Source organism: Rana temporaria, chromosome 1 (assembly GCF_905171775.1).
Source record: "Rana temporaria chromosome 1, aRanTem1.1, whole genome shotgun sequence".
Lineage (NCBI taxonomy): Eukaryota > Metazoa > Chordata > Amphibia > Anura > Ranidae > Rana > Rana temporaria.
Window position 1 is genome coordinate 568,617,542 of NC_053489.1, and position 14,582 is coordinate 568,632,123.

Below are 14,582 nucleotides of genomic sequence, written 5' to 3' on the forward strand. Positions count from 1 at the left end.
TTGTGGGGAAGAGGCCCTTATAATAATAAGCAAGTGCCGCACTCCGGCTTTGCGTGTAATCTTTTTTTTTTGGGCATGGGAGGACCAAAGACCAGGGTTTAAGGCCCCTTTCCAGTGGGGCTGTCAGTTTTGACGGACTCCGCTTGCTCAGCAGGGATCGCTCGGTTGATCCCTGCCGAGCCGGCAGATGACAGGACCATATCTGCTCACTGTGCAGGGACGGATTTATCAGAGCCCCGCTTTCCCCTATGGGTGTTCGGATGAAAATGGACTGCCTGCCAGTTTTCATCCGATCCGCCAGATGGATGGAAAATAGGGTTTACATCCGTCTGCATTTAGCGGATCAGATGTCAATGGACATGTCACCGCTCACATCCGTTGCTCCATAGAGGTGCATGGAGGGTCCATTCAGGTCCGCCTGTAAATCTGACAGGCGGACCTAAATTGTCCACATGTGTGAAAGAGCCCTAAGGCTTAGACTGAAAATAAACATTTCATTAAGCACATTACATTAGGAAGGAAAAACTTGAGGGTACCCCTGTTTACTGTTCTCTCCAGTGCAGGCACTCCGATTGATACTGCTTTTAAGATATGTGACATTTTCCTGGAATGTTTCCTCCTGCTCTTCCTCTTCCTCATCCTCATCCTCATCTTCCACCTGATTTATATCTGAAATGCAGCCATCATCTTCATCTTCCTCATCCAGGGCACACTGGGTGGACCCTCCCCAAGTGGCCATAGTTCTAAATAAAATAAAATAAATCATATCCAAGAGTGGGTAATACTGAAAACATTTTTATTTTTTTGGTGGCAAAATGCATCACTGGCATGTACCAACTACATGGATATACTACTGATCTAGTAGGTTTAATTGGCCCTTGTAAGTACATGTATGTGAGAAAGGGACCTTAGATTGTAAGTTCCCTGAAGGCAGAGACTGATGTGATGTAAATCACTGTGTAAATTGATGGCACTATATATTGTTCCTGTAATAAACAAAATGAACAGTTTTTAAGTATAAGTTTTATGTATACTGGCCCCCAGCTTTTGTTTAGCCAGTTGTATCTTCATTGAAAAAATAGGATTTTTGTACTCACCGTAAAATCCATTTCTCTGAGTTCATGGACGGACACAGCAGCCTTTGACCTTAGGGTTATATCCGCTTCCCTTCAGGAGAGTTTAGGCAGAAACAAAGCACTTTAAGTGTTAACAACACTTTCCTCAGTGCAGCTCCTCCCATGGGGCGTGGTTCCCCGGATATAACCCACACCCTGCTCTAACAGCTTCCAGTTCGTAACAAGCAGTACAAACAAAGGAGGGGTGGGTGCTGTGTCCGTCCACGAACTCAGAGAAATGGATTTTACGGTGAGTACAAAAATCCTATTTTCTCTTCCGTTCATGGACAGACACAGCAGCCTTTGACCTTAGGGATGTCCCCAAGCAGTGTAAAAAAAATTTGAGGGGTGGGAAAACAAACAAACAAAAACCGGAGTAACTCAACGGAGGAACTCAAACTCAAACCAGGTCGCTGCCTTACACACCTGTAACACAGAGGCTTGATGCCGGAAAGCCCAAGAGGCACCGATCGCCCTGGTCAAATGCGCCGTAACCAGAAAGGGAGGCACCCGCCCCTTCAGGGAATAGGCCTGAAGCATAACCTGTCGGATCCACCTAGAAATGGTGGCCGACGAGACTGCCAGTCCTTTTCTGGGACCAGCCACCGACACGAACAGTGAGTCCGACTTCCGGAACGGAGCCGTAGCAGATAAGTACACACGTAAGGCCCGAACCACATCCAGGGAATGTAAAGTGGCCTCCTTCTGGTTTTTCGGCTGAGGACATAAGGATGGCAGAACAATGTCCTCATTAAATGTGAAAAGCCGAAACGACCTGTGGGAGAAAAGACACCCCCTTATCCCTATGGATGACCAAATAGGGAGCCTTGCAGGACAAGGCCGCCAGTTCAGACACACGTCTGATCGAGGTAATTGCTACCAGAAAAAAAAATCTCTTGTGACAGAGTCAACAAGGGAATCTTTCGGATGTCCTCAAAGGGAGTATCGTGAAGGACCGAAAGGACTAAATTCAAGTCCCACGGGGGTAGTGGAGGGCGCACCGGAGGAGCGGACCCCCCGTACAGACGTACGCACCAAGGAGCGCGCCGCCAAGGGTCGCTGAACGTAAACGGCCAGAGCCGAAATCTGACTCTTAACCGTAGTCAAGGCGAGAGCCTGGTCCACTCTCTGCTGTAAAAAACAGCAGAATCCTAAACACCACGTATGAGGGTGCCACTTCATCTCCACACACATAGAGATGTAGTCCTTCCACGTACGATGGTAAATCCTACGTGAGGTGGACTTCCGTGCACGCAGCATGGTAGAGACCACCGAGCCTGACAGGCCTCGGTCCATCAGTACCTGGCTCTCAACAGCCACGCCGTTAAAGCCAGCGACTGTAAAGCAGGGTGGAAGATAGGACCCTGCGACAGAAGATCTATTCTCAGAGGTAGACGCCAGGGGGCGTCTGTCACCAGACGCACCAGGTCTGCATACCAGGAGCGGCGCAGCCAGTCTGGGGATCGATCAGGATTGTTGGAATCCCTACAGCTTCCACTCTACGCAGCAGGTGAGGAAGAAGCTTCAGAGGAGGGAAGGTGTAAATCAGGCGATAGCAACCCCAAGGTGTAACCAACACGTCCGCCCACAGGCCTTTCGACCTGGCCACGAACCGTGGCACCTTCCGATCGAGACGGGACGCTAGAAGGTCCACGTCTGGAGTGCCCCACTTCGGGCACAGACTCTGAAAAACCTCCGGGTGACCACACTCCGTGGTCTAGAGTTTGGCGACTTAGGAAGTCGGCTGCCAATTCCGTACCCCCGAAATGCACACAGCCGATAGAGCCGGAACGGACCTTTTGGCCCACCGAGGGATGTGCGCGACCTCCGTCGCTGCAGCTCAACTCAGTGTGGTTGACGTACGCCACAGCCGTGGCGTTGTCGGACTGGATCCTGACCGGTCGGCCCTGCAGATCCAGGGACCACCTGGCAAGGCACAGCCTGAGTGCTCGGAGCTCCAGTATATTGATTGGCAGGCGGGACTCCTCCTGAGTCTAGTGCCCCTGGGCTGACTGGGTGCCCCAAACGCCCCCCCCAACCGGAGAGGCTGGCATTCGTCGTGACCACGGTCCAGTAGTAAAGTAGAAATTACTTCCCGGTCCGAAGCACCGGAGGAGTCAGCCACCACAACAGGGAACACTTGACCAGATGACTCAACTGAATCTGGTAATTCCAGAGAAGACGGGAGCTTGTCCCAACGTGACAGAATCTCCTCCTGTAGTTCCCTGGTGTGGAATTGGGCATAAGGAACTGCCTCGAAAGAGGCCACCATCAAACCCAGAACCCTCATGCAGAATCGAAGAGACGACCACTACTGGGTCAACAGCTGCTGCACCGCAGAATGCAGTGCCTGGAGTTTCTCCGTTGGGAGAAAAACTCTCACCTCCGCGGAATCCAGGACTAGTCCTAGGCATTCCCGAAGTAGAGACGGAACCAACACTGACTTCTGGATATTCAGAAGCCAGCCGAACACTTGGAGAGCCTGACACGTGACAGACACGTCCTCTTCTAATTCTGAGCCTGAAAAAGCGCTCAGGAGAAGGTCGTCCAGATATCCCACGATAGCGATCCCTCGCTGTCTCAGCAGGGCCAGCATTGGGGCGAGCACCTTGGTGAAAACCCGTGGTGCCGAGGGCAGGCAGAACGGGAGGGCCACAAATTGAAAGTGGTCCTCCCCGATCGCAAAGCGCAGAAATCTCTGGTGCTTTGTGCATATGGGAACAAGCAGGTATGCGTCCATGATATCCGAGGATGCCATGAAGTCCCCCCGATGGAGCGCAGCTATCACCGAGCGAATCGACTCCATCCTGAATTTTTGCACTTTGACAAAACAAATGAGGGCCTTGAGGTCCAGGATTGGACGGACCCCATCCTTCTTGGGGACTACAAACAGATTGGAGCAAAACCCCTGAAACTGTTCCATCGAGGGAACTGGCACAATCACTCCCCTGACCAGAAGATCCTGGACAGCCCCTGACAAAGCCTGCCGGCGAACCGGAGGAAGCCGGAAAAAATCTGTTTGGTGGACAAGAGAGAAACTATCTTGTACCCCGAGGAAACTACTTTCCAAACTCAACGGTCGGAGAGGAGCGACCTTCACCGAGCCGCTTATTCGCGAAGCCGGTCCCCCACCCGAGACACGGGGCGGGGGCAGACCTTCAGGCGGAAGCAGGTTTGTCCGCAGACTTGTTGGGCTTGCGGTACCAGGTGTGCTACTGCCCAGCAGCGGGGGTCTTAGCACCTTGCAAACCTTTCCTCACCGCACTGGGCGGGCGAAAAAAACGCTTGGGGGGTAGTAAAGGAGGGCCCTTGCTCATGGTGAGGCTCCTAACCCTTCCCAGACTGTGGGAGCAGTGTGCTCTTACCACCCGTGGCATCCTTAATGATGCCATCCAGAGATGCCCCAAAAGACCGTTCACCCTTAAGGGGTAAAACCACCAAGGCCTTTTTTGAAGACTGGTCCGCAGACCAGCATATCAGCCACGCAAGGCGGCGCAGTACCACCGCATAGGCGGAAGCCCTGGAAAGCAAGAGCGTAACCAAGACCGACTCGCTGACAAATTTCAGACCCTGAACAAATTGTTCAGCCATGTCCTTACAGGTCTCAGAAGCACCCTGTGCCTCCAGCTCCTGCAGCAAAAAGCTTTGCCCGTACAGTCAGAGTCCGTGACACCAGAGCAGAGACCCACTTTTACTAAAAAGGTCCTCCACAAAGGGATAACGGGTCGCAAAGGCAAAAACTGTCTGCGGCGTATCCCATTCCTTGTACAACAAACTGTCCAAAAAAGGAACACAAGGAAACACATTTTCAGTGCATAGCGGTCTGCGGGATCCAAAAGGGACTGGCACAGCAGGTGCCCCGCCACATCCTCAAGTACTGAGTATCACCGCCTGCAGAAAAAATAGCTCCAACAATTCCTATCAGCAACAGTCCCTGAAGCAGAGTTGCTCTCACTGTGTGCGTGGGTTAAGCCCGCATCATCTGACAATACAGAGATATCCCCAGAAGCAGGCCAGGGAGGGGGGCGCTAATATACCCCCCATCCGGCCACCAGTCGCTTCAAACCTAGCTAGAAAAATGCCACCGACATTGCCTTAGCAGATGCGGCAGGGGGAGGGGCAGCAAGGGTTAACTCAGGCTGGCAGGGGAAGAAGTACCTGTCCAGGCTCCATAATGCCCCACCGATGTGTCACCCAACTGCAAAGCAGAAAACACCCACGGTCTCCTCCCGGCCGGTACTGAGTATGGGGGCCCCCAGGGAAACTCACCACCTCACCCGGTGCAGCGCGAGCTGAGAGAAGCCTGAGGTGTGCTGAGAAGCCGGCTGCGCTGTGTCTGTCCCCTCAGGAGGATTTGCGATCTTCTTGCAGCGCTGGAACGGCCACACAAGGCCAAACAAAATCCAAGATAGCCGCCGTATTGTCAAAAAACCACCATAGGACCACAGGAAAATGGCCGCTGAGCCATAAAAGGCGCGACTACGGCAAAAAGGCGGCCGTTGCGCATTTAAAAAGCCCAAAGTGACACAGCACCACAGCGCAGCCATATGAAGCGCAGCACACAAAAAAAAACCCAGCAGTGAACACACACACAGCCCCCACTAACACACCGGCCCGGTGTGATAAAGAGACCCCTGAAACCCCCCCCCCCCCCTCACAGCCGCTACCCAAATGGGAAAGGAGGGAGAGAGGAAAGCAGGGCAAACCCTCAGTCGACCTCCCAGGGGAAATTTCCAGCCATACCACCTTACCTGAGCAAGGGGCCACTACTTACCCGTCCTGCGACCACCAGCTGGAGGTATCCCAGACAGAACCAACGTCCGCATAAACGGCATGGCTGTCGACCAGACACACTGTGACAAAGCCATAAAGGCCGGTCATATGTGTGCCCTAGAACAAGATGTTCACCGGCCACCCCTGGAGCAAAGGGGCCTGTCGTGGACGACCCAGAGCAGAGCTGAGGGCCGGCACACGCTCGTAGGCCGAACATGGGGGGACTACAAGAGTCTAGGATCCAGCCTGTCACCCAGTCGGAAGTTGATAGAAGAATCTCAGGATCCAAAAATGCAGGAACAAAACAATAAAAGGCGAAAAAGAAAAAAAAAAAAATCGCAAAAAAAATCTCAAGAGTACAGGGACTCTAGAGTGCCTGACCTCTCCTGTCGTTAGGCAGAAAAAACTGGAAGCTACTAGAGCAGGGTGTGGGTTATACACGGGGAACCACACCCCTGGGAAGAGCTGCACTGAGGAAAGTGTTGTTAACACTTAAAGCGCTTTGTTTCTGCCTAAACTCTCCTGAAGGGAAGCGGATATAACCCCAAGGTCAAAGGCTGCTGTGTCCGTCCATGAACGGAAGAGAAATTGTACATATTTACATAAGTCATCCCCACCATCCCCTTACCCCACAGCTTTTTTTTTTTTTTTTTAACAGAAGGAATTTTATTAGCAGAAAAAAGTACCATTGTACATGTGAAGAACTGTAGACTATACATGAGAGTAGAATGGATCATCTAACAGAGAACAACTAGATCATCTGGTAGCCAGGAGGTATATCAGATAGATAAATCATATAACAAAAATATGAAAACTAGACTCAGGGCACGAATGCATAATATATAATATATATATATATATATATCTCTCTCTATCAGGACTACCTAGCCACCCACTCGACCTAGGGGGGGGGGGGGGGGGGGGACAAAATATAGTACAAAGCAGTAGGCATCTGGGGGGGAAAAAAGAAAAAAAAGGAGAGGGACCGGCACCAAGACTCCAAACCACAAACTACACTGTGAGGTGTCTAGCCTGCAACCATCTCGACCATATTTTCTGAAACTTTGTAGGGCAATTGCGACCCATGTATGCAAGCTTATATAATGGGAGTGCGTCGTTCACCAACTTTTTCCATGCAGAAATCTGGGGCGGTTTGGGTGTTTTCCAATTAAGCAAAATAGTTTTCCTAGCGTAATATGTGCAGTAAAATATAAACAATTTGGTGTGTGTATTTGTGGGCAGATTGTCCGTCACTCCCAAAATAAGTATCAGGGGATTAAGTCCGATGGGTACTTCACCAATTAACCCAATGTCAGCGGCCACCTCCTGCCAGAATGTCTGTATTCGGGAGCAACCCCAGACCATATGTATAAAGATGCCCACATCCTCCCTGCAGCGGGGGCACCGGTCGTCAGCCAAATGATAGATGACCGACAGCCGCTGTGGCGTATAGTACACCCAATGTAGGAATTTAATCTTAAAGCGGTGGTTCCCCTAAAAATAAACTTTTGACATTGCATTTGCTATAATAATTACAGTTAGAATCGGCTGGTTTTATGTAAAAAATACCTCTGTACGTAGCGTTTGTATTATTCGTTCCCACCGCCACTTCCGGGTACGATGCTGGCGGTGGGCGTTCCTAATTGATGGACAGGCATCCGACTGACGCATCCATCGCATCACGAGATGCCGAAAAAAGCCGAACGTCGGTGCGGCTCTATACGGCGCATGCGCAACGACGTTCGGCTTCTTTCGGCATCTCGTGACGCGATGGATGCGTCGGTCGGATGCCTGTCCATCAATAAGGAACGCCCACCGCCAGCATCGTACCCGGAAGTGGCGGTGGGAACGAATAATACAAACGCTACGTACGGAGGTATTTTTTACATAAAACCAGCCGATTCTAACTGTAATTATTATAGCAAATGCAATGTCAAAAGTTTATTTTTAGGGGAACCACCCCTTTAACAAATCTATCCCTGGCCGCTATCATAAGGGGGAAGTACTGCTGGAGGCCCTCGGACCAATCTTCCTTCGTCGGGTTTGGTAGGTCTCTCTGCCAGGCGTTGAATGCCCTGTCAGCTCCGGTGTTACCGGCACAGGTAAGTCTAAAGTATATAGAGGACAGTGTTTTCCCAATGTCATGGGCCGCAAGAAGTCGCTCAACTGAGTGCGAGGCCAAGGTGATCGGCTCCGGGAACTGGGCCCTAAGGGCATGGCTAAGCTGCATATAGCGGAAATACATCCATGAAGGGAGTGAGAATTTGTTCTTCAGGTCACTGAAGGAGAGGAGACGGCCCCCGGGCATAACATCACGGAGGGTTTTAACTTCATATCCGGCACACACCTGCAGGTCCGGCACGGTTCGCAACTGGGGCAGCTCCGGCTTGCCCCATAGGGGAGTATAGGGAGAATAGGCCCGGGGCCCAATCAGGGACCCCGAGACCCACCTCCACAGTCCGACAGTGGCTCTCATAGGGGTGGTGACGTGTACACTAGAACGAGGCCCTCGGTATACTAAATTGCTAAGTTCGGTGTATGAGCCCAGAATTGCCGCCTCAAGATTCACCGCGGGATTTGATCGGTCCTGCATAAACCACCACCTCACAGAGACCAGGAACGCCGCCCAGTAATACTTTTTAAAATTGGGTAACGCCAGGCCCCCTACCGACGACGAGAGCTGCAGCGTGGACCTAGCTACTCTGGGGACCGTTCCCTGCCACACAAACGACCCAATAGACTGATCCAATTTAGCAAAAAAGGAATTTGGTATGGAAACGGGGGTGTGCCTAAACGCGTAAAGGAACTTAGGGAGGAAGGACATCTTTATTAGATTAATCCTTCCCACCGGAGTCAGCGGCAGTTTTCCAAGTAGTGCATTTTTGGTTAAAATTTTGCAGAATCAGGCGCACATTGGCCTCAAAGTAGTCCAGCAGGTGTCTCTGGACATATATGCTCAAATACCTAAACCTGTCGACCCACTGAAGGGGGGCGGCAAGTGAGGAGGGACCATCGGGCACAGATTTGTCCCAATTGATCTTAATGCCCGAGAACCTGCCAAACCGCTCGAAAATCCCAAGGACCACCGCCAAGGAGGCATGAGGGTCACCCAGATACAGGAGGGTGTCGTCTGCGTACATGGAGATCTTTTCCACCAGGGGCGGCACCCAGATACCATCCACCTCACCAGAGGATCACACCAATGCAGCCAACGGGCAAAGAGGGTAGGAGAGAGGGGGCAGCCCTGTCTAGTGCCTTGGCGGAGCGGGAAGGCCTCAGACAAAATTCCACTGGTACGAACCCTAGCAGTTGGGCAAGAGTACAATAACCGTATCCACGGTATAAAGGCCCGTCCGAACCCAAACTTATGCAGCACCGTCCACAGGAATTCCCACTCCACGAGTCAAAGGCTTTTTCGGCATCCAGGGAGGCAATCACCTCTGCCCCCTCACCCCCAGCCTTACCCCACAGCTTTAATGCAATCATCTGAGATGGGAAATAGGAAGGCAGTGTGTACATTTTGACATGCCTTTAAATTTCATACAATGGAGCAGAGTACAGGACTTATAGTCCTAGACCATGCTGCCATCTTGAGGTGACTGGACACTGGCAAAAGCAAAAAGCTTTGCAAGAAACACCCCCAGGGCACCATCATATAACCCCACTCACTCTGTGGGACTCCAGTTATGCAGCAAGTTATAAGTAAAGACAAGTGTAAAAAGGGAAAAGGACCGGTGTTCTATACTCTAAAATACGGGATTTATAGACAAGTGCAAATTTATATTATTTAATCGTACCAGACTTGTAGTCATGAACCATGGGGCTTACCAAGCAATAAACTGAGGGTCGGGCAACAACATAAACACAAGCAAATGGGCCCACAAAAACCTAGGGTCAGCAGACTTAAAACATTCAGATGACAGCTTGAAGTACCTTGTGGTTGAAGCACAAATCAACAGAGGCCTGGACCCAGGAAAAAATTGAAAATGTGGTAGGCCTGCAAAATGGATGCTTGAAGCTAAAAGGCCCAAGAAACAGACAGATTTGGTGAAATGGGCCCTAATGGGGAAGGGAGAATCCCGTCACTTGAGGGCATAAGCTATAGAAATTAGCTGCTTAAGCCACATAGCAATGGTGGAGGAGGAAACAGGTTGTACCTTCAGGGAGGACAAAGAGGGTTTTTTCTAAAGGAAGATGCTGCAGCTAAGTAGACCTAAACTGTTTTGACCACATCCAGGTAGTAGCATGAAATCTCCTTGGTGTGTTTTGGGGCAGGACATAGGGAAGAATAATATCCTCATTGGGGTGAAGGGAAAACACCACCTTGGGGTCTAGGTCTCAGGACCACCTTCTATCTATACAAAAAAAGAGAAAGAGGAATTTTGGACTTTGGGCTTGCCTTTAATTTGTTACTGTATCTAAATCTGCTAGTACATCCAATACTAGGGATGAGCTCTGGTGTGTTTGCTGCGCTAATCACAGGCAGGGAGACATTGTCCTGATGTGCGGCTGCAGAGATCGGGAAATGTCTCACTGCCTGTGATTAGCGCAGCGCCGTGCCGACTTCCTGGTGGGCTCTGCACGTAGAGTGGAGCTCATCCCTACTCGGCACTGGAAAAACTGTGCAGTTTATCAAGTAACCATGGTATACAGATCATCGAAAAAGGTAAATAGTGGCAATATTGTAATGTAAAAAAAAGATTTATAAGCTGTGGGCACAGATGAACCATTTTTACTGCATACCAAGCATTTCAGCATGTCAAAAAAAAAAAAAAAGGGGGGGGCGTGTTGGGTAAGTGTCGTCCAAAAGGGAGAATGCAGGGTGAGCTGCATTATATAAAAAAAAATGTTTTGGGTTCAATACTGCCTTGAGGACAAATCCTGATCATGTCCCAAATATAGGAAGGTCAGAATGCAAGGCACAGAGAATTCTCTGGGATTAAAGTGCCTGGGTTCACAGTTTTCACAATGGGCAAAGAAGGATTTTTAACAATTGGAAAATACATCTAGTTGTTCCAACCAGACATAAGGTATAGAAAACAGTTTTTCTGTTAAAAGACCACACAACTGAGTTCTCATATAATTATATAGATACACTGACCATATAAAACACACTTAAGTAAATAACACCCCACCATGTAAGAAAGATAAAAAATATATACCAAGTGCCAATGAATAGCGATTAAATAAATTACACAAATGTAATTCCACCAGCTGCAGTAAAAACGTTCTAAATAGAATTTTCAAATTAAAAGAAACAATCCACTGCGCTAGGTGTAACAATAATAAATATAAATCCTTAACAGTCCTAATATATAGTCATATTGAAAGGGTTGGTGCTCAATAATAAATCCGTGTTCCAAGGTGCTCAGACTAGGTGCCCTACATAGTTGATCAATTCCTAGGGGTGAGTGTACATCTATCTCTAGTGTGGTCATTTAAGCATGTGAGGAGACCCCTGGAGAGATTTGTGGGGGCGTCTCTTGCAGTAAGTTGCCTCATAAGTAAATGGGAAAAATAGAAAAGATCCCCATTGTGCAATGCTGTTGAATGCCGTTGAATTGGTAAAAACAATCGAAAAAATAGGATTTTTGTACTCACCGTAAAATCCATTTCTCTGAGTTCATGGACGGACACAGCAACCTTTGACCTTAGGGTTATGCACCTTCCTTCCAGGAGAGTTAGGCAGAAAAAACAGCACTTTAAGTGTTAACAACACTTTCCTCAGTACAGCTCCTCCCAGGGGGCGTGGTCCCCCGGGTATAACCCACACTTTGCCTCAGCAGCTCCAGTTTGTAACAAGCAGTACAAACAAAGGAGGGGTGGGTGCTGTGTCCGTCCATAAACTCAGAGAAATTGATTTTACGGTGAGTACAAAAATCCTCTTTTCTCTTCCGTTCATGGACGGACACAGCAGCCTTTTTCCTTAGGGACGTCCCCAAGCAGTGTCAAAAAATTTGAGGGGTGGGAAAACAACACAGCAAACCAAGCTACACCCCAAACAAAACCGGAGTTACTCAACGGAGGAACTCCAACCTTAAACTGCCGCCTGTAACACCTTGCGGCCGAAGGAGGCATCCGAAGATGCACGCACATATACCTTGTAAAATTTTGAGAAAGTGTGGCTTGACGACCAGGTCGCTGCCTTACACACCTGTAACACAGAGGCTTGATGACGGAAAGCCCAAGAGGCACCGATCGCCCTGGTCGAATGCGCCATAACCTGAAAAGGGAGGCGCCCGCCCCTTCAGGGCATAGGCCTGAAGCACAACCTGTCTGATCCACCTAGAAATGGTGGCCGACGAGACCGCCAGACCTTTTTTAGTACCGTTCACCGACACGAACAGTGAGTCCGACTTTCGGAACGGAGCCGTAGCAGATAAGTACACACGTAGGGCCCGAACCACATCCAGGGAATGTAAAGTGGACTACTTCGGGTTCTTCGGCCGAGGACATAAGGATGGAAGAACAATGTCCTCATTAATGTGAAAAGCCGAAACAACCTTCGGGAGAAAAGACAGCTGCGGCCGCAGCACCGCCTTATCCTCATGGATGACCAAGTAAGGAGCCTTGCAGGACAAGGCCACCAGTTCAGACACCCGTCTGATCGATATAATTGCCACCAGAAAAACCACCTTCTGTGACAGAGTCAACAAAGGGATCTTTCGAATGTCCTCAAAGGGAGCGTCTTGAAGCACCGAGAGGACTAAATTCAAGTCCCATGGGGGCAGTGGAGGGTGCACAGGAGGGGCCACATGCCGGACCCCCTGCACAAACGTCCGCACCAAGGAGTGCACTGCCAATGGTCGCTGAAAGTTAACAGCTAGAGCAGAAATCTGACTCTTAACCGTACTCAAGGCGAGAGCCTGATCCACTCCCCGCTGTAAGAACAGCAGAATCCGGGACACCACGTATGTACGGGGGTGCCATCTCATCTCCTCACACAGAGATGTAGGCCTTCCATGTACGATGGTAAATCTTCCTTGAAGTAGACTTCCGTGCACGCAGCATGGTAGAAACCACTAAGCTCGATAGGCACCGGTCCTTCAGCACCTGGCTCTCAACAGCCACGCTGTTAAAGCCAGCGACTGTAAAGCAGGGTGGAAGATCGGACCCTGCGACAGAAGATCTTCTCTCAGGGGTAGACGCCAGGGGGCGTCTGCCAGAAGACGCACCAGGTCCGCGTACCAGGAGCGGCGCGGCCAATCTGGGGTGATCAGCATAGTTGGAATCCCTTCGGCTTCCACTCTGCGCAGCAGGCAAGGAAGAAGCTTCAGAGGAGGGAAGGCGTAAATTAGGCGATAGTGACCCCAAGGTGCCACCAACGCGTCTGACGCGTCCGTCCACGGGTCCTTCGACCTGGCCACGAACTGTGGCACCTTCCGATTGAGACGGGACGCTAGAAGGTCCACGTCTGGAGTGCCCCATTATCGGCATAGACTCTGAAACACCTCCGGGTGGAGCGACCACTCTCCTTGGTCCAGTGTTTGGCGACTTAGGTAGTCGGCTTGCCAATTCTGTACTCCCGGAATGTACACGGTCGATAGAGCCGGAACGGACCTTTTCGGCCCATCGAACGATGTGCGCGACCTCCGTCACTGCAGCTGAACTCTGTGTGCCTCCCTGATGATTGACGTACGCCACGGCCGTGGCGTTGTCGGACTGAATCCTGACCGGTCGGCCCTGCAGATCCAGGGACCACCTGGCAAAGCACAGCTTGATTGCTCGGAGCTCCAGTATATTGAATCGGTTAAGCCCGCATCATCTGACATGACAGAACCAGAAGCAACAGCAGGATATGATTCTGTGTCAGACATCCCCAGAAGCAGGCTCAGGGAGGGGGTGCTTTTTACCCATCTTCTGGCCACTTGTCGCTTCAATCCTGGCAAGAAACGCCTTAAGGATAGCTGTCATTGCCTCAACAGATGCGGCAGGAGCACTAAGGATTATCTCAGGCATTGCTGGGGTAGAAGCTCCTGGTTCAGGCTCCATGATGCCCCACCGCTGTGCCACCCTAGTACTGCAAAGCACAACAACCCATCGGTCACCTCCCGGCTGCAAAAACAGAAGGCAGGGGCCCCCAGGGAACTCACCACCCCACCCGGTTGCAGTGTGAGCTGAAAACACTGAGGAATACTGAGAAGTGCTGGCTGCGCTGCGTCTGTCCCTTTAGGGATGATTTGCGGGCTTTAGCAGCGCTATTTCAGGCACTAGAGGCCAAGACTTTTCCAAGATGGTCGCCGTCTGAGGTAAAAAGCACCATGCGGGCTACAAGAAAATGGCCGCCGACCATGTAATTCACGTCCGCGGCAAAATGGCGGCCAAACGCAGTTTAAAAAACCCAGTGACACAACACACGGCCAGCACACACAGCAGCACCCCCAAACGCAAAAAAAATCACAGCACCCCGCAACACACGGTACCCGGTGGCGATAAAAACCCCAGGAGGCCCCCCCCTCACAGCCGCCACCCAGTATGGGGAAGGAGGGAGAGAGGAAAGCAGGGCGGACCCTCAGTCGACCTCCCCAGGGAAACACCAGCCATACCACCTTGCCAGGGCAAGGGGCCACTACTTACCTGTCCTGCGACCACCGGCTGGAGGTATCCCGGACAGAACCAACGTCCGCTAAACGGCATGGCTGACGGCCAGACACACTGTGACAAGGCCATAGAGATCGGTCATATGTGTGTCCT

General features: G+C 50.7%; 1 protein-coding gene across 10 annotated transcripts in view; it reads right to left on the minus strand.

Annotated features, from left to right (window-relative positions):
• Positions 1 to 14,582, minus strand: part of PCM1 (pericentriolar material 1) — a 229,552-nt gene that overhangs the window by 91,488 nt on the left and 123,482 nt on the right. For all 10 annotated transcript variants that reach the window (XM_040334550.1, XM_040334544.1, XM_040334515.1 and 7 more), the window contains one exon: positions 537 to 743. In XM_040334550.1, the coding sequence (XP_040190484.1) occupies positions 537 to 743 (207 nt within the window). The remainder of the gene's footprint in view (positions 1 to 536; positions 744 to 14,582) is intronic.